The sequence below is a fragment of the Ranitomeya variabilis genome, chromosome 5, assembly GCF_051348905.1.
Source record: "Ranitomeya variabilis isolate aRanVar5 chromosome 5, aRanVar5.hap1, whole genome shotgun sequence".
Taxonomy (NCBI): Eukaryota; Metazoa; Chordata; class Amphibia; order Anura; family Dendrobatidae; genus Ranitomeya; species Ranitomeya variabilis.
In genome coordinates, this window is record NC_135236.1 from 325,332,572 (window position 1) to 325,352,981 (window position 20,410).

At 41.3% G+C, this 20,410-nt stretch overlaps 1 protein-coding gene across 6 annotated transcripts in view; it reads left to right on the forward strand.

Annotated features, from left to right (window-relative positions):
• The window catches only part of CACNA2D1 (calcium voltage-gated channel auxiliary subunit alpha2delta 1), a 1,329,605-nt gene that overhangs the window by 767,247 nt on the left and 541,948 nt on the right, over positions 1-20,410 (forward strand). For all 6 annotated transcript variants that reach the window (XM_077264669.1, XM_077264672.1, XM_077264671.1 and 3 more), the window contains exon 7: positions 6,089-6,220. In XM_077264669.1, coding sequence (XP_077120784.1) covers positions 6,089-6,220 — 132 coding nt within the window. The remainder of the gene's footprint in view (positions 1-6,088; positions 6,221-20,410) is intronic.

Genomic DNA, 20,410 nt, shown 5'->3' on the forward strand with positions numbered 1-20,410 from the left:
TTTCCTGAACAAAACCGGACTTTTTCTGCAAGAAATCTGCTCGCGTATTTTTTAGCATACTTTTCACGGTTTTTTTGCATTTTTTATGCGGATTTTTCCGGATTTTTCAGGAGCCTTCCACTACTGTATTATATAGTGGCAAATCCGGAGATTTTCCGCAAAATTAATGAACATACTGCACTTTTCCACGATTCCTTTTTTTTTGCAGAAAAAAACGCAACATGTGCACAAAAATTGTGGATTGCATTCTAGTAGGATGCTTAATCTAAGCTTTTTCTTGCATTTTAGCAGTGGAAAACCGTGGAAAAAACGTGAAAAAAATACTAAAAACCCTGAACGTGTGCACATAGCCTTACAGTAACATCGTAAATCAATAATATACTGCAAAACTCATTTAGAGCTAATTCAATTGTATAATCTTAGGACTTATCCCTTTGATTCTTGGGAATTGTGTCAATCTCGAAAATCAAGAGAATGTGAGCATCACTGCAGGGAACTTCACCACAATTCCATTCACTAAAATGGTTTAGATTTCCTAATTGTTCTAGCTATTTCTTTAAAGAATAGGCAGGAGTCACAACAATTCAACAGTTGAATTCCCACTGATTAAAAAGTTGTGATATACCCCAGCTATGTATTAGCATTTCTGATCATGGGATGTAACTGTAGCAATGGTTAGCATGACTCACAATGCACCATCTTGATAAATTGTTGCAGAAGGATATCTCACTTCAAGAGGATATGTCTACAATTTTAGCATTAAACTGGCCATCGTGGAATAATGGCTTCATAGCTGAAAAAAGGAGTGTTTTTTTTTAAAATAATCTCTCATCTCGATATGCTGAGATATTTGCTCATAAAATCATCGGCAATCCTAAGTAGGAGACATCATGCAGGGGATACAAGAATAAACCTCAAAAGGTCAGAAGAACAATCCATCTCCCGAGAGTCGTGTAACGATAGACAGCTCTGCTGTCAGCCCTGATCTTTGCAAAGTATAGAGCAAAATTGAGTGTCATTACAGACACTTTCAGATCTCTCAAAATCATCATTTTGGGGTAAGGGGAATACAACAGAACTGAGTGTCATTACAAACACACCTGCAACTGCCCCTCTCTGCTCAATGCTCTTTAAGGCTTTGCACCTCCTCTCACTAATGTCATGGTAAGAGATCTAGAAATGTTTTGTAATCACAATCTACTCTTCTGTACCTTGCTATCCACTCTGACTGCTCTGAGAGGAGATCTGGAAGTGTTTGTAATTACACTCAGCTTTACTGTGGTCTCCCTTCATTCACATTGACTGCCCTGAAAGGAAATCTGGAACTGTTTGTAATTACACTCAGCTTTGATCTCTACTACACAGGGCTGAGAGCAGAGCCTATCTCCCCACTCCTCCCCGCATGACATCTCCAGCTTTTTATTTGTCAGTGTCATGCAAGGAACACAGTACATTTACCCAGAAAAAAATTTGGTCACGCCCATTTGACTTTCTGATAAATTATAAGCTAAAGTTTACAAGCTAATATTTTCTGCAACGGATATGAAAAACTAAAAAATAAAACATACATTTTATTAATCTCTGCAACCACTATTCCCTGATGAGGACAGTTTAGAAGCTAAAACTGGTGAAAGGTCCTCTAAATCAAAGGTGATCACCACATAAATAAGTGACAAAAAATCATATCCCCATGATAAAGTGTTCAGCTCCTCTGAGAGTTCACAAGCATTTAGCAATTGACCAATTTTGGGTGTTGAATTACACTTTGAGCTGTGATATCCCAGTGTAGTTATACATGTAACCTTTGCTAGATTTCTACTTCTTTAAATCTAATAAAAATAACAGTAAAATATGAAAAAAAAATGTTCACATGGCTAATACAAATCCATAAAATTTTAGTTTGTCAGGAAATTAGAGGTTGAACAGAAATGATATGCATATTTTACTGTAAAAAAAAGCACACAGTTGCATATGCTTAATTTTATTATCATTATACATAATGAATAAAATATAAACAATGAGCCTCCTAAGAAAAACATAGTAAAACATTGGAAACATGAAAATAACCTATCATAGAGCGATAACGAGATACTATAAGCCACTACAGTATCGAGCATATTTATCTGTATGGTCTAATTCTTAGTGCAAACATAGGTGTCGATTCATAATTTGTGTGTTTTTTTAAGTCACTTTTCTTTCTTGTCTTGTGATATTAGTTCCCAATTGGTACACGTAATTTATAACATTAATGCAAAGTTAAAAATGGGCTTTCCACCTGTTTTGAACTGTTTTTGCAATTTCCGGCAACAAAAGTCGCAAAATGTCCATCAAAGCTGGCGTACTCAAAACTATATTTTATGACTTTTTAAAATGTCACAATTGATGAATCAGGCTAAAAAAACTCATTGCTAAACTCCACCCACAGAATAGAAAACAAAAAATAACATAAATAGACTTAAAAAAAAGCACAAGTGGCATAATGAATTGGATGCAAGCAAAAAAGGCACAAAACACACAAAACTAGTTAAAAAAAATAAGCACAGAGGCAAAGATGAAACAGAGGCTTAGAGTGCATTTACACCGCATGATTATCAGAAATGAGCATTCCTGGGATAGCATGTTTCCTAATAAAAGAACAGTGTAGACAGGCTGCCGATCAATGATTGAATGATTGAATTTGTCAACATGATCTCCCCAAACTGTTTATATGGTAATGTTGCTCTATGAAAAGTATCATCCCTGCGTTTACTTATGCAATATGTTTCTTCCTGGCTGAAAAATTGTTGTTTTGTTCATATGCAAATGAGGCTCAAGTGCTCTTAGCATAATCAGAGCACACCCCAAGTCTCAACCATTGAGTCCACCCTGGCTCAATTTCCCACCAGGCTGGACTCAATGGTTGTTCTTGTTTTTATTTAATACTTTGATTAATCTGTGGCTTAACACATATTCTGCTTCTTTCCCATTTGTTTCTTTACTTTCTTGTTATATACTTGAATGTTCCATCGTGATTTTGCTGCCTTCATTCTGAATCTACAGTATACACATTTCAATAAGTATAAAGAAAAGTATTGCACAAATAGGTGTCAAAACTTTGATTCTTTGATTGGTTCTGTATAAACAGTGGCATTATTATTATTATTACATACTATTATATACTATATTAGAACTGAGCAAATTAATTTGTTGCATAAATAATTTGTCTTGAATTTTAGGAAATTTGCTGCTACCAATAAATTTGAAGAGTTTGTGATTCGATTCCCTCAAATCACCCAACAAAATGCCAACCACTAATTTACACAAAGCAAAAGTTTGCATAAGGCTGGTTTCCTGATATTTCCGGTACCAGAAACCATTACCGGGGAGATCAGTGTCCGTGTGTTCGTGTGTGTAATACTAGCAGCACACGTGTGGCAACCATGTGCCACCCGTGTGCTGCATCAGTACCACACGTACCGGCGCCTGAGGAGAGAAGGAGTGATACAGTTAGGGCTGTTTGCCTGTGCCGGGTTATGAAGATGGCTCTCAACATTCTCCTGCTCTGATCTGCAGGGAAGAATGTTGAGAATTATATTCAACTGATAACAGCTACAGCAGGCGGTGGTTGATGGGACTATTACTCCCATCAGCCGGCACCTGCTGCCACCAATAGCAGTGAGAGCAGGTGGCGGCTGATGGAAGTATTCATCACCGCTGCCTGCACTATAAATAAATAAAAAAATATGGCATGGAGTCCCCTATATTTTTGATAACCATTCAGACAAAACTGGATGGGCTGCAAACCTAAGCTGTCGGTATTAGCAAGGCTGGTTATCCAGAATGGAGAGGTCACCACACTGTTTTTATAAATGATTTAAATAAATAATTTAAAAAACTGGTATAAGATCCCCCTATTTTTGACAACCTGCCTTGCTAAAGCAGACAACTGGAGATTGGTGTTCTCAGGCTGGTAAGGGGCCATGGATATTGACAGCCTAAAAATAGCAGCACACAACCGCCCTGAAAAGGCACAGTTCTGGTGCTTTGCCCGGCTCTTCCCACTTGCCCTATGGACGTGGCAGGGTGGTGTTAATATTAGTGGGGTTGATCTCACCTTTGCATTGTCTGATGACATCAATCCCATGGCTTATTAATGGAGAGGCCATTAGTTATTGTATTGTAAATAACAGAGGACGTATAAAGTCTTTTATTTGAAATCAAAATAAAACACAGTTTTCCATTTTTATTTAAAAATAACAAACACAGTTATACTCACCTAACGCCCATTCCATTGAATCCCTCGTCTCCTGTAATAAAACAAAAAAAAAACAACCACATCCCTCACCTGCCTGACTTTCTGTCCCATGCCGTAATCCATGTCTGGGGATTAATAGTTTTCAAACTGGACAGTGCAAAAATGTGACTGCCCAGATTGAGAATCACCAGTGAATGAGTTCCCGCGAGTGCAGCATCAGTGACTAGCAGTGTCATCGAAGTTACCGTAGGTCACTCAGACTACATTCACAGCCACGCTGAACTGCAGTGACCTCCACACCATGACAAAAGGCACTGAATTCACCACAGTTCAGCTAAGTGTGTTCACCGCAGATCTTTGAAGCTAACTGTACCTCTGCTTCTCAGGGGCCCGTATATGTCCCACAGATAACATCCATGTCATCCATAAGCATGTGTGTGTTTTGCAGCCCATGCTGCTGTTAAAAAAACAGACATGTCAGCATATTTTACACAAGGACACAGTGTGAAAACACACTGACATGTGCGCAGATCCATTCACTTGAATAGGTCTACCTGTGTAAGTGTCTCCGATACGTGTGAAAACTGTTACCACACGTAAGGGACACACTGACCTCTGAAAGAGGCCAAAAGCAGAAGAGTTTCACAGGCCTCCAAGCATGGTCATACTGGAAATTCCAAAATGCCTTGCAGCTGTTTTTTACTTACCTTAGCACAGTTTGGCTGGGGTTACACTTGCGTGTGCAATGTGAGAGATTTGCATCAATACCAGGCACTTGGGACTGGAGCATGCAGCTGCATGTGTTTCTATGCAGCTGAACGCTCTGCTCCCGAGTGCCGACTGCTGTGCCGGGAATTAATGTGAGAGACTCGTGCGAGTTTCTCGCATTCCACACACAAGTTTGACTCCGGCCTTAATCAGATACTATGATAACCTATATTAAAGCAGAGTCAGAAAATCAGCCATTTTGTAGTGAATCTGGATAAGGGAGTATAACAAAGATAGGGAGGGAAAGTCATAACAGTCATGACAGGACAACAGTGAAAAACAGCTACAATCCATTTACTCATAGTCATACTTACTCATAGTGATATATTTTTATTTAGATTTGACATTCCTAAGACTGTGTTGTTTTAAAGAACTGAAAAGAGTCATACAAATCTTTTCAGGGCTATCAGGAGCTTGACATTCTAGTGATGTGCAGAAAATTAGCCGTGAATCAAATTTTTAGGAAACTTTTGACAAAGCTGGTGAATTCAAATTTCAAAATATTCTCTCATCTCTGTAATATATTTTGATATCCAGGATACTGAACAGATGCTGTAAATATATTGCTATTATCATTATTAGACAGTGGTTTGTTTGTCATAGATATCAAAATATATATAAAGTTACAATATTTTTCCAAGCACCATAATAGTAATGACTAGGACTTTTATGTAACTCTCCATATTCAGGTACCTTACCACAAAGCATTAATTTGTTCATGCTTCTGAATCCGAATCTCATCATAGCTCAGGTTCACTATGTAACTGACCCAGTGCATGAATATTCATGCACACACAACTGATTTTTCTCCGAGTTATCATATCCATAAACATGAAAATCTTGTTAAGTTACACTAATGAGCACTATGTTGGGAAGCAATTCCCCAATCAGATTTAAAGGGCTAATAATAACACTGTTTCACAATGTCATCTTGTTTTCTTTTTGTATTAGTTTTACTTTGGAATCTGTCACTAGCCGTTAAGTCGTGATCGTTTTAACTTATTTATTTTTTCCATGAAATCATTGCTGTTAGCAATTATTGAAACTTATTAATACCTTTCCATTCCATTTCATTTCTTTTTATAGCCACCATTGTGCTAAATGAACTGAACTGGACGGCAGCTCTGGATGAAGTTTTTAAGAAAAACCAAAATGAAGATAAAACGCTTCTTTGGCAAGTGTTTGGAAGTGCAACTGGATTGGCCAGGTATTACCCAGGTAAATAAGATGAAAATACTGTTTATGAATCCTTATGTAAAAATAGGAATGTGCAAATCAGGTTTCTATGTTAAACATATTTTTACAATTTTTTTTTACATGTGACTACAAATTAACATAATATCCTGTAAACTTGTGGTTTTCAGTCTGGCTATTCCACCTCATTACCATCACAGGAAGGATTAAGACACAATCTAATTAGAGATAACGCAGTATTTCACCATTCAGAATAGGCGATGCTTGCCCATAGTACTGCACAATGACCTTTGCACACATCACACTGATTATAAAACATAAACTACAAAATCTCCCATAGAAATCATTGACTATCTCTAGAATATTGGCTTACATGATCCGTGTGTTAGGTGTCGAGTTCCCGCCGCTGCACAGGGGGAATCTCGAACCATCTCTGCTGCGGTCTCCCATTCTCCTCCAGCTGCAGTGGAGCCTGCTCAGCAGAGACGTTGGTCCCAGCATCTGGCTCAAGCTGATACTGTGCGGCTGGTTAGTGCTGTCCTTCCAGGCTCAGCAATCGTAACCAATACTGATCAGCGGTGAGCGGGCGCTCCTGGGTCTAAGTCCTGCTTTCTACTTCTTCTGAGCATGCCCAAGGGACGACCTCCCATTGGAGGTTGAGGGTCACATGCTCATGTCATGTAGCAGCTCCTATTGGACCACTAGGAAGGTCCCGGAGAGCTTCTGCTATAAAAGGTTTGCATGGCCGCACAGCCATGAGCTAGTATAAACCTGTTATTGTGTGTGTGGATGTATGCCTGTTCTGGTGACTGCTCCTTAATCATTCCCATTCCTAGTGATGTTGAATGTTTGTGAATGATGGAGCTACAGTGCTATCCTGCACAGAAGCACGACTTTACTGCGTCAAATCTGCAGCAACTGCCAGTGTGGCGCCTTGCACAACCAGTGCGCTTTCCTGACCCTAGTTAGGGTGGATAGTGGCATCCGCCAGTGCGGCACTGTACGCATTCTGTGCGGTAAATATTAGTTTAGTTCTGTCCTGATAACCGGTCAGTGTAGGGTGGGAATTCCTGCTTGGACTCAGCATCTGACTCAGGGAGTCCTCATGCACGGGCTCAAAAGCCACCGAGGGTCAGAGCGAGTCCAATCACCAGTTTAGTGGAGGTGATTCATAGGGATCCCACCAGCGTCTTTCAGCTGCACCCTGCGACTGCTAAGAGGGTGCAGTGTTTATTTGGCGACTCTGTGAAGCAACAGAGTTCGCTTCTATTCACACTGGGTGAGGTCTAACCCACGTGTGAGCAAGCGTCCCTCGGCCATTACTCAGCAGCAGGTTTCATCTCTGCACGGTGGACCCCGGGCTACGAACACACCTTATTTCATCCTTATAATTATTTGGTGCATTCCACCTGCCCTAACACTGTGTAGCTGAGGAAAAGCCTAAATCTGGCTAGCAGTAGCTCAGTCAAGTTGAATGAGCAAGAGCAGAAAATAGAATAAAATAGCATCTTTTTTTAATGACCTTCAGCTCAGTATCAAGGTATGGCGACTTGATGGATGAATGATCTGTAGGAAGATCAATCTTGTGCAAGCCTAGATAGGTCCACCAGGGTCCTTTCCTCAGTTATTTTCATCGTATCAAGTCATCTAATTTTCTGGTCTTCCTCTTCAAATTGTTCCTTCATAAATAATTAGATAGATAGACATAACATCTATAATTTTACTATTTGAAATCAGATGCTAATATACAGTACATATACAGTATATGCACTGCTGAGCCAACGGTCCTTGCTAACTATGTATTGAGTGGTGATGAAGCAGCACCAGCAGGGCCTCTTTGATAGAAAGTTGGAGGAACATAGTTAATTTCCTCCCACAGCCACACAGATTTAGAATGATATTATCCTGTTGATTAACCCCCCTATCTGCAGATTAATCTTGTTTTTTTACATGACAAGTTCCCTTTAAGATCCCATATACATTGGACTAATGTTAGCCAAACCCTCTAATACAAGGGTGGGGAATCTTTTTTCTGCCAAGAGCCATTGGTTATTTTAACCATCCTTCGGGGGCCGTACAAACTCCGCTCACAAAGTTCATCCTGACTCTGGCACTGGTTTCAGGATGTAATCTTTCATTGCATGCTCTTCAGTGTTCAGTAGTGAACACTGTGTGTGTGTGTGCTAACAGAGCAAGAAGAAATTAGTGAGCTTGTGGCAATCAAAATACAGCTCCCTTCCCAAGAATATGGTCCCTGAGAATTTGCCCGGGGGCCTGATAAAAGGTCATCGAGGGCCGTAAATGACCCTAGGGCCTGAGGTTCTCCACCCCTGTTCTAATATCATTGGGTTCTTCCAATAGTCTAATGTGTATGGGGATCTCTCAACTCTCCCCCAACAGAAGATATTTGGGGATATAAGGATACAACATGTCCGGGCTTCCACTTCCCATCCTTTTTGTTTCAAAAGGATAACCCGCCAGAGAAGTCTGGAAACAGCTGTCTCATGGGGAACACAGAAGCAGTTGGCTTATTGAGCACTTCTATGCATAGAGGAGCCAGGAGAAATAGCTGCCAGCCGAGCCATCTTATAGCCAACAGTTATTTATTGTCTATGGGGAGCCTGTGAGAGATTTCTAAACACATTTTTACCTGTTGAACACCCACAGGTTTCCATTAGTCTGAAGAGGTTTGTTAGATAACTTTGAATTACATAAAATATCCACTTTGAAATATATCTCAGGAAGAGAAAATAGAAATGTTAAAACAGTCATTAATAGAGCCTATAGGTAATTTTTACCATTTAAAATTCCTTATGTATGTTTAATGGAGCATAGTGGGAATTCTTACTGTATAATGTGGGGAAGGAGAATGATTACTTATAGTTCAACATTCAAAGGGTCATAAGCCAGTTGACAAAGCCATGAGCTCTATGATGATAATATAGCTGATAAAATCTAGATTTGTCTTGGTTACGGAAGGATATCCCATACGTTTGACCCAAGTCATTCAGTTTTAGGCCAATGGTTCCAAATGCTAATGAAATGCATGTAAACTTTTGACTTTGCAGTGAGTAATAAAAATGCCTTAACACATTATTTCTCATTATTCTGGAATCTGACAAATATTAATAATTATGGTAATCCTTATTGACCTACAATTGGAAAGGTTTATTCTGATTTCATCTCAGATATTGAGAAAAACGTGTATATGTGTCTTTTTATATAGTGTATGTAAACTTCTAGTTTCAGCTGTATTATAAGGAGTAATTTGAAAATCCTGAAATATAATGCTAGTAAAAGCCTGGGTTAGAAAAAATTCATTGACCCCACCTCAGCACTTGTATGAAATTGCTATCTGTACAGTTTCTATAAGTGCAATCATTTTCAAGTTTGCGGCTTCTGTAGCTGCTGTACAGTAGATAGAGAATAACTAAACAAATTCATTGAACTAAGAATATGTTATGTAAGAGAGGTACATCTCAGCAGTAACAATGTTCATCTTTTATTTTAACCAGCCTTCTTTTAATGTTCTTCCTTTGCTCATGACTCAAGGGACAGTGAACCTGTCTTACATTCTAGATAGAGAAAAATAATCAATATTAAAAGCTTTGCTATTGTAAAAGCTACTATTGTATCTTTTACAGTAGGATCTTGCTTTTTGGTAAACAGGACTGGGCCTAGACCTGATCAGTGAACCAAAAAACCTCCACACTGTAAAAAATAAACAATTTTGTTCACTTACATGTGAATCTTTCAAATATTTCCTAATATTCTTTGACATGCAATATAGAGGCTTTGGACCATATAGCTGTAAAGCAATGTTCACATTTCGTTTCCATTTTAAAGAGGACCGTTCACCAAATTTTTCATGTTGAACTGAATACAGGATGTAACAGTGGCTGCAGACTGCACTACATTTTTTGGGGGGTTAGTTTTTTTTTTTTGTCTCTCAGTTGCGGAGATATTATCAATCAAAATATTGGCACCCAAAGAGCTGAGTTTTGTTAAGTCAAGATGCTATGAGATTTCAACTCACACAGGGGGAAGAAGTATAGCCCCCTTAAGCGCCAATACTTTCATTACTAATATATCCAGAACAAGGGGGAAAAATGTAAAAATAAAATATTTTGTGACACTCTGCAGCCACTAATGCATACTGTATCCAGATAGACATGAAACATTTGGTGAAAAGGCCTCCAAGAGAAGCTCCAGATGTATACTTTGAACTGATGCTATAATGGATGCCTGACAGTTGGAGCTGCCACGCGTGGACCAATATAAAAATACATTGTGCGCTTTTCATGACTGAAGCCTCTGACAGAATACACTTCCCATAAAATGTTATGTTGAAAAACGTAAACATCTGACACATACATAATTTTACTAGACTACATGATGTGCAACATGGTCTTGTCTACTATGCTAATTTATTCCCCAATTCTACAGTGCATTGACTATATTGTCCAAATGGAGACCATGACACTCTTTTCGCCCTCATCTGACATAAAATGCCCCAAGGGCAGCAACTGTTTTTCTTCCTTGTCTACACCATAAATATATAAGTTCTTATACTGGCAACTAAGTCTCATAGTAGTTTGTCGCATCCTGTTCAATAGAGATCACTTCTTAGCAGTCATCTTGTCATCTTGATAGGCAGCATTACAATGACAGGTAACACCTTCTAATATGAAAATCGAAACAGGTAATGCATTGACAATAGGTGATGAATGCATTTGTCTTCCTGTTTCATTCACTACTCAGTGACACATCTTACCAAACATGCCAACGACATTATAATATAGAAATTGTTACATATTGTCTTAGTTTTCTTATGCCCAGGTACTAGACATTTTTATAAGTGCTGTTGCAGCATAATTTCATACTTTTAAGGTTGAACTAAGACACATGTTCATTAAGTTCAACCTATATCCCAACATGTTGATCCAAAGGAAGGCAAAAACCCTATAAGGCAGATGTTAACTGCCCCAAAATCCTTCATAACAGTACCCGAACCCAGACCCCATTCACTTGATTGGGGCCTCTCTCAGTAATTTGTCAACCTGATTTACAATGTGTCGAACTTGAGTGCCAGAAAGGCAATACACCATTCATTGGTCCTGGCCTTTGTGACATATTGCCCTGTCTGTTGCCCTAATAATTGAATCTCCTACTATCAGCACCTGTCTGGCTGGCTCTGTGCTCCTAGTCCCCTCCTACTAAAGCTGATAATCTGTTGACTTTCAGAGAACATGTCTTTCTGCAGCAGTGCTACCCTTGTACAGTTGTCCCCCTCATATTCCAGCTTTGCTAACTTGTTAGGATGTGCCAGATCAGGATTATCCTCCCTAACACTCTTGCTTCTCCCCCATGTTTTGACACCCAAATAGCTACCCATTGTTCTGCCCCACCATGCTATCAGCCTCCCCCACATCTACCACAGCGAGATCCTGCTCAATGAGCATCAAACTCCTTTCCAAATTAACAATAGATATCAGTTTTGCAAGTTGCTCATTTAAGTCTAGAATCTTGGCATCCAAACATCAGTCAATGTGCACACATAATAATAATAATAATAATAATAATAATAATAATAATATTTTTTATTTATATAGTGCCAACATATTCCGCAGCACTTTACAAGTAAGCAATAATAAAAACAATAAATTCAATACAAGTTAAGACAATTTAAACAGTGACATTAGGGGTGAGGTCCCTGCTCGCAAGCTTACAATCTACAAATCTAGCACACATGCAATACAATGGCATTGTCAATAATAGTGGACATTGTACTAATCAGGATTAGATAGATAATAAAAACAGTAAAGGTACCTTCACACGAAACGACATTATAACGATATCGCTAGCAATCCGTGACGTTGCAGCGTCCTCGCTAGCGATATCGTTTCGTTTGACACGCAGCAGCGATCAGGATCCTGCTGTGATGTCGCTGGTCGCTGAATAAAGTCCAGAACTTTATTTGGTCGTCCGATCGCTGTGTATCGTTGTGTTTGAAAGCAAAAGCAACGATACCAGCGATGTTTTACACTGGTAACCAGGGTAAACATCGGGTTACTAAGCGCAGGGCCGCGCTTAGTTACCCGATGTTTACCCTGGTTACTAGCGTAAAATGTAAAAAAAACAAACAGCACATACTCACATTGCGTCCCCTGCAGTCTGCTTCCTCCTCTGACTCAGCGCCGCAAAGTGAAAGTGAAAGCAGCACAGCGGTGACGTCACCGCTCTGCTCTCACTGTACGGCGCTCAGTCAGTCAGGAAGTGGACGCAGGGGGACGTGAATGTAAGTATGTGCTGTTTGTTTTTTTTAGATTTTACGCTGGTAACCAGGGTAAACATCGGGTTACTAAGCGCGGCCCTGCGCTTAGTTACCCGATGTTTACCCTGGTTACCAGGGGACCTCGGCATAGTTGATCGCTGGAGAGCGGTCTGTGTGACAGCTCTCCAGCGACCAAACAGCGACGCTGCAGCGATCGACATCGTTGTCGCTATCGCTGCAGCGTCGCTTCGTGTGAAGGTACCTTTAGGGTACCGTCACACAGTACCATTTACATCGCTACGACGGCACGATCCGTGACGTCGCAGCGATCATATGAATATCGCTCCAGCGTCGTAGACTGCGGTCACACTGTGCAATCACGGCGCTGGAGCGATGCCGAAGTCCCCGGGTAACCAGGGTAAACATCGGGTAACTAAGCGCAGGGCCGCGCTTAGTAACCCGATGTTTACCGTGGTTACCAGCGTAAAAGTAAAAAAAAACAAACCGTACATACTCACCATCTGATGCCCGTCAGGTCCCTTGCCGTCTGCTTTCCTCTCTGACTGTCTGCCGGCCGGAAAGTGAGAGCAGATCACAGCGGTGACGTCACTGCTGCACTCTGCTCTCACTGTACGGCCGGATTCAGTCAGAGCAGGAAGCAGACGGCAAGGGACCTGATGGGCATCAGATGGTGAGTATGTACGGTTTGTTTTTTTTACTTTTACGCTGGTAACCACGGTAAACATCGGGTTACTAAGCGCGGCCCTGCGCTTAGTTACCCGATGTTTACCCTGGTTACCAGCAAACACATCGCTGGATCGCTGTCACACACAACGATCCAGCGATGTCAGCGGGTGATCAAGCGACGAAAGAAAGTTCCAAATGATCTGCTACGACGTACGATTCTCAGCAGGGTGCCTGATCGCAGTAGCTTGTCAGACACTGCGAGATCGTAACGATATCGCTACAATTTCACGAATCATGCCGTCGTAGCGATAAAAATGCCACTGTGTGACGGTACCATAAGAGTATAAAAATACATATAGTCAGCGAATATAAATCACTCCCTTCCAAAATCCCTAAATCTAAATTCAAGCAGGTGAGATATTTTATCTTTTGCTGGGTAATGGGGTTCCCACAGAAGCAGGAAAGATTTGTTCATACTACATGAGAGCCATGGGCTGTTTGAACCAGTGTTCCTCAACTTTTTCTCAAGTGTTCCCCACAAGGCATATTTTCAGGGCTCTTTTGATATGATATGGATAATAAGCTGATTATCAACAGATCATGAAATGCCAAGTTATTCTGTATCTGGGATATCTTTAACTCTTTCACGACATGTGCCGTACATGTACGGCGCATCTCGTGTCTCCCCTGTGATGTAGCCTCCGGCGCTGATCCCACATCTTTCCCAGCACATGCCAGCTGTTTTGAAAAAGCTGACATATGCCTCTAACAGCCGAGGGTGGACTTGCAATCCACCCACTGCTGTTAACCTGTTAAATGCTGTTGTCAATCTCTAACAGTGGCATTTAACTCTCGCTTATCGGAAGCGTGCTGGACATGCCACTCATCGGTGACCCTGTCACGTGATCGTCACGTGAGACCTCTATGGTTGACATAGCCAGATTGCTATGAGCGCCACCCGGTGGTCAGTGCTCATAGCAAGTGAGCATTTCTGCTAAACACAGGTGATCGGATCATCACCTGTGTGTAGCAGAGGCGATCGGACAATTGTAGCTTCCAGTCTCCCATGAAGACTATTGAAGCATGCAAAAAACTAAAAAAAATAAAATAAAAATAAAAAAATAAATAAAAATAAAAGGTCAAATCACTCCCCTTTCGCCCCGTTCAAAATAAAACAATAAAAAAAATCAAACATATCCAAAATTGGTATCATCGCATTCAGAATCACCCGCTCTATCAAGCTATCAAAATAATTAATCCAATTGGTAAATGACGTAGCAAAAAAAAAGTCAAAACCCCAGAATTACATTTTTTTGGTCACCGCAACATTGCATTAAAATCAAAAGATGGTATACACACCAAAATGGTATAATTGAAAACGTCAACTCGGCACGCAAAAAAAAGCCCTCACCCGGCCCCAGACGCTACCAGTCTAGGAAAGTGACACTTTTCTTTTTTTTTTGGATTCTTTTTTTCACCACTTAAATAAAAAAGAACCTAGACATGTTTGGTGTCTATTAACTCACAATGACCTGTAGAATCATAGCAGAGGCTATGGCAGGTCAGTTTTAGCATTTGGTGAACATGGTAAAAGAAATCCAAAAAATAATTGTGGAATTGCACTTTTTTTTACAATTTCAGCACACTTGAAATTTTTTTCACATTTTCCAGTACATGATATGGTAAAACCAATGGTGTTGGTCAAAATTACATATTATCCCGCAAAAAAACAAGCCCTGACATAGCCATATTGACGGAAAAATAAAAAAGTTATGGCTCTGGGAAGAAGGGGAGAGAAACAGTACTGCAAAAACGAAAAAGGCTCTGTTAAATTTTGCCACTTGGGGTTACATGGAAGACTGGAATTGAGTATGTTAGAGTGTTAATTAAACATATACTAAAATACATATTAAAATTCATTTCACTACATATGATTGTATAGAAATACAATATTTTTTCTCAATAGTGTGTGTACAATTTAGGTATTCTAAGAAGTGCTTTGTTTCTGTTTTTTTCCCATAAGTATAATCCATGCTTTTTTTTCTAAAAGCCGCTGTACCTTGCCAACCAGTCCGCGGTACAATGACATAAACTTCTCCAGATTAGGATACATTGCTATAAACGAATTCAATATTATGTTCCATCCAATTTATGTGATCCATGTTCCGCTAACGGGCGTAACGGTTCACACCATTATGAGCAAATGTCCAGAGGGATTACAATTAGTAAGTCAGAAAGCATGTTTGGCTAAATGGTGAAATAGGTGCAGCGCGGTCACTTCGACTATTAATATTGCTAAAGATCATTCTTAATTGTCACTGTAACACTTATAATAACTATTAATCAATATTGCACGCAGCACATTATTTTTTTCAATTAGTAATAAGTACTGAAATACTAATTTGTCTTTCTAAAGTGCCTGCAGAGAAATGGCTAACATTTTTCCTTCCCCCATCTTATGCATGTGATCTACATTACGATTACACATGTATGCTGATCTGGTAGATTTTCTATTCTCTGAATGGTCTTGGCCATGTTTTTATATCAAAATAATTTACCGCACATACAATTCTAATATATTTGAAGCAAATGAATAAAAGTGACTGTCTAATATCAGCGATTTTTGCTTTTAATTGTCTATTTTCTTTGAACCCATGCCACCGTAAACAGCTTTTTTTTTATAGGGATTTTCAGCTTGTAGGAAAATGAATACACCATTAGTACAGCAATAGGCGCGTTTTCAAAGTAACCCCACTGTAGACAAACTAGCGCAAAATCCCTGATGTTAGTCCATTTTATCATTCTGGTTGGTCTGTGACATCAGGACTACAGTCTATATTATCACTGCATTCAGTGACTGAGATTTTGGTGGCACATGCCTTCAACAACAACTGATTGTCAGCAGCAGTGATGCATGCTGTACTCATGATATACACAAAGCACAGTCACTGGAGCAGCGTCGAGGCGCTGACGCTGGATCAAGGATGGGGAGTACTATATCATTTGTTTTTCTACTATAATCTGGCTTAATGGATGCCAGGGGGATACACCAGGTAGAGAGAGTGTTAGGGTATGTTTCCACGGTCAGTAAACGCTGCTTGTTTGACGCTGCAGCGTCAAACAAGCAGCGTCCAGATGTTCCAGCATAGTGGAGGGGATTTTATGAAATCCCGTCTCCACTATGCGTGGAAACCCGCACGCGGCGGCCCTGCGACTCCGGACATGCTGCGCGTCTTTTCAGAACGCAGCATGTCCGTACACCTTGCGGGGACGCAGCGTCCCCGCAAGGCATATCACAGGGCCCTATGGCGAGGGGTGCGATGATCCCGGATGTGTACTGTACACATCCGGCACCATCGCGTCCCATTAAGGGGGCGGGGCTTATCGCCGAGCGGCTTCGCCGCTGCGCCGATACCGGCCCCCAGACGGACCGTGGAGACATACCCTTAGTAGAGGGTTGTTGAGTGTTTTCTGCTGGATTCTTTGATTGTATCGCAGGAGGAGATGAGGAGGTCAGGAGGATTAACTCCCTAACTCCAGCTATTGATTATAGGGATCCTATGTATGACAACTAGCTCGATGCCATCTTGTAAAATTGCTGCTATGGGTTATAATTAGTGTTGAGCATTCCGATACCGCAAGTATTGGCCGATATTTGCGGTATCGGAATTCCGATACCGAGTTCCGATATTTTTGTGATATCGGGAATCGGGATCGGAATGCATATTCATGTGTAAAATAAAGAATAAAAATAAAAAATAGGGATATACTCACCCCCTGGTAGTAACCGCTGCAACCGGCAGCCTCCGTTCCTAAGAATGAGCGAGTGAAGGACCTGCGATGACGTCGCGGTCTTGTGATTGGTCATGTGAGCGGTCACATGAGCGGTCACGCGACCAATCACAAGCCGCCACGTCATCGAAGGTCCTTCACTCGCTCATTCTTAGGAACGGAGGCTGCCGGTTGCAGCGGTTACTACCAGGGCGCGTCAGAGGGTGAGTATATCCCTATTTTTTATTTTTATTCTTTATTTTACACATGAATATGGATCCCAGGGCCTGAAGGAGAGTTTCCTCTCCTTCAGACCCTGGGAACCATCCAGGATCACTTCCGATATTTGTGTCCCATTGACTTGTATTGGTATCGGGTATCGGTATCGGCGATATCCGATATTTTTCAGATATCGGCCGATACAATCTGATACCGATACTTTCAAATATCGGAAGGTATCGCTCAACACTAGTTATAATATAGGTGAGAAGTTGTTAGGATAGGTACATACAATGCAATGAAGTGAGTGTATTTATGTAGCCATTTTTTGCATATAATATATATATATAAACTGAGAAAATGTTATATACTACAGGCACAATTAGTTTAATTCTACCTGTTGCGTTTTTAATGTTTCTTGCTATCTGGGTTATGATGGGTACCTATTATAAATCTCATGAGTAGAATATTAGTAATATTTTTAAAATGCAGTACATATAACTGAATCAAATTGAACATGCTAAATAAAAACCACAAAAATACTTTAGTATCAAATTATTTTATTATTCACGTATTAAATACAATATGTCACTAAGTTTTTGCTTTACATCTAAGTGTAGCAAGATGTAGGGACAGAGACCCTGATTCCAGTGATGTATCACTTTGTTTACTTTGTGCAATAGATGTGATAGATTCCCAGTTTTCTCTTCAGTGCAGCAGATATAATAGCAGACAGAATGCTGAGCCCTGTATAATCCTGCCCACACCACTGATTGGCTGCTTTCTATGTACACTGTTTATCGACAGAAACCATCCTGCTAATCAGTGGTTGTTACATGGTTGGACTAGGAGGTATGAGACACCCTGTTCTGTAGTGATAATCTCCTGCTGATAAAACACTGATTTTATTGAAACTGTAAAACATAGCCCAGAAAGTGACACATCACTAGAATCAGGATATCTGCCTCTACATCATACTGTTATCAGATTACATATCAAAAACCTTCTGACAAATTCCCTTTAATTAAATATACAATACAGTATTGATATTTTAAAGCTATGTTGCATATAACATTTTGCTTGTTGACTACTGCTTCTATCAAAAAAGCCGCTATTTTGTGACTTCCATTTAGTTGTCTTATCTGGAAACAAAAGAGGTTATCAGGAACTTTTGCAAATAGTAATTAATTGAACCTACTAATATGGCCTAATTAAAAAAAAAATGTGCCCCCTTCTCTGTCTCTGTATCTGCCTTGATGGAGAAGTGAGCTGGCTTAGGCTACTTTCACACTGGTGTTTTTTGTCCTCCGTCGCAATGCGTAGTTTTGGACAAAAACGCATCCTGCAAAAGTGCTTGCAGGATGCGTTTTTTCTCCATTGACTTGCATTAGCGACGCATTGCGACGGATGCATTGTGCTTTGGCGGACCGTCGGCACAAAAAAACGCCACATGTAACTTTTTTGCTGCCGACGGTCCGCTTTTTCCGACCGTGCATGCGCGTCTGGAACTCCGCCCCCTCCTCCCCGCACCTCACAATGGGGCAGCGGATGCCCTGGAAAAGTGCATCCGCTGCCCCCGTTGTGCGGCGTATACAACGCTAGCGTCGGTAACCTCGGCCCGACGCACTGCGACGGGCCGAGCCCGACGCTAGTGTGAAAGTAGCCTTAATGAACAATCTGATCCTTAGAGCCTTCTCATTAAAGGTACCTTCACACTGAACAACTTAACAACGATAACGATAGCGATCCGTGATGTTGCAGCGTCCTGGATAGCGATATCGTTGTGTTTGACACGCAGCAGCGATCAGGATCCTGCTGTGATATCGTTGGTCGGAGCTAGAAGGCCAGCACCTTATTTCGTCGCTGGATCTCCCGCTGACATCGCTGAGTCGGCGTGTGTGACGCTGATTCAGTGATGTCTTCACTGGTAACCAGGGTAAACATCGGGTTACTAAGCACAGGGCCGCGCTTAGTAACCCGATATTTACCCTGGTTACCATTGTAAATGTAAAAAAACCAAACACTACATACTTACATTCTGGTGTCTGTCGCGTCCCCCGGCGTCTGCTTCCCTGCACTGTGTCAGCGCCGGCCGGCCGTAAAGCAGAGCACAGCGGTGACGTCACCGCTCTGCTTTCCGGCGGCGCTTACACAGGATGCAGGAGGAGTGCAGGGAAGCGGACGCCGGGGAACGTGACAGGCACCGGAATGTGAGTATGTGTTTGTTTTTTTTACATTTACAATGTAACCAGGGTAAACATCGGGTTACTAAGCGCGGCCCTGCGCTTAGTAACCCGATGTTTACCCTGGTTACCCAGGGACTTCGGCATCGTTGGTCGCTGGAGAGCTGTCTGTGTGACAGCTCTCCAGCGACCACACAACGACGATACAGCGACGCTGCAGCAATCGGCATCGTTGTCTATATCACTGCAGCATCGCTTAATGTGATGGTACCTTAAGTCTGGAAGCTACAAATGGTGATAAAAAAATAAAAATGAGGAGAACTAAGGAGTATAAAGGGTATCAAAATTTATTTAAATATACAAAAAAGTGAATGCACATAAACTCTATAAATATAGAACATATATCAAATACATACAAAAATGCATAAGGACAGAGGATGGAAACAAAGTCCACCCCGGTGGACGGCGCCCAAATAGTACTTTAGTGAACAATCACTGACAGATTGTATAACATACAACCGCGGGACACACTCTGATACATGTAATGTGATGGAGCGACCTAAAGTCGCTAGTAATAAACCATACAGGGTGTGCTTACCGCGATATAGGGTGGGCGAACCAGGACACCGGGCTGGAACCAGGATAAAAGAGCCCCCGACGAGCGTTTCGCTTGAAAAGTAACCTGCTTTATCAAGGGGATGAGTGGAGGCCGAGAAGGACCTTAATATGGGCCGGACTCGGAGCACGTGACGTCTCACATGCTGCGAGGCGGCCAATGAAAGCCGGCAATACCGGCGCATGCACAGATCGAACCGCAGGTCCTGAAACCAAGAACGGCGTCCAGCGTCACAGCACATGGGCAGGGGGAGGCCCCGGTCACATGTGGGAGGCCGGGCTGACGCCGTCCTGGAGCAGGAACCGGCAAGCCGGACCGGCGCACGCGCACTGCCACCAATGTAAAAGTAATGGTAACAATAGATAATTTTGTCCTCCCAGGTTGCTTTCCCTCTTTATTTATCTATTGTTACCATTCCTTTTACATTGGTGGCAGTGCGTGTGCGCCGGTCCGGCTTGCCGGTT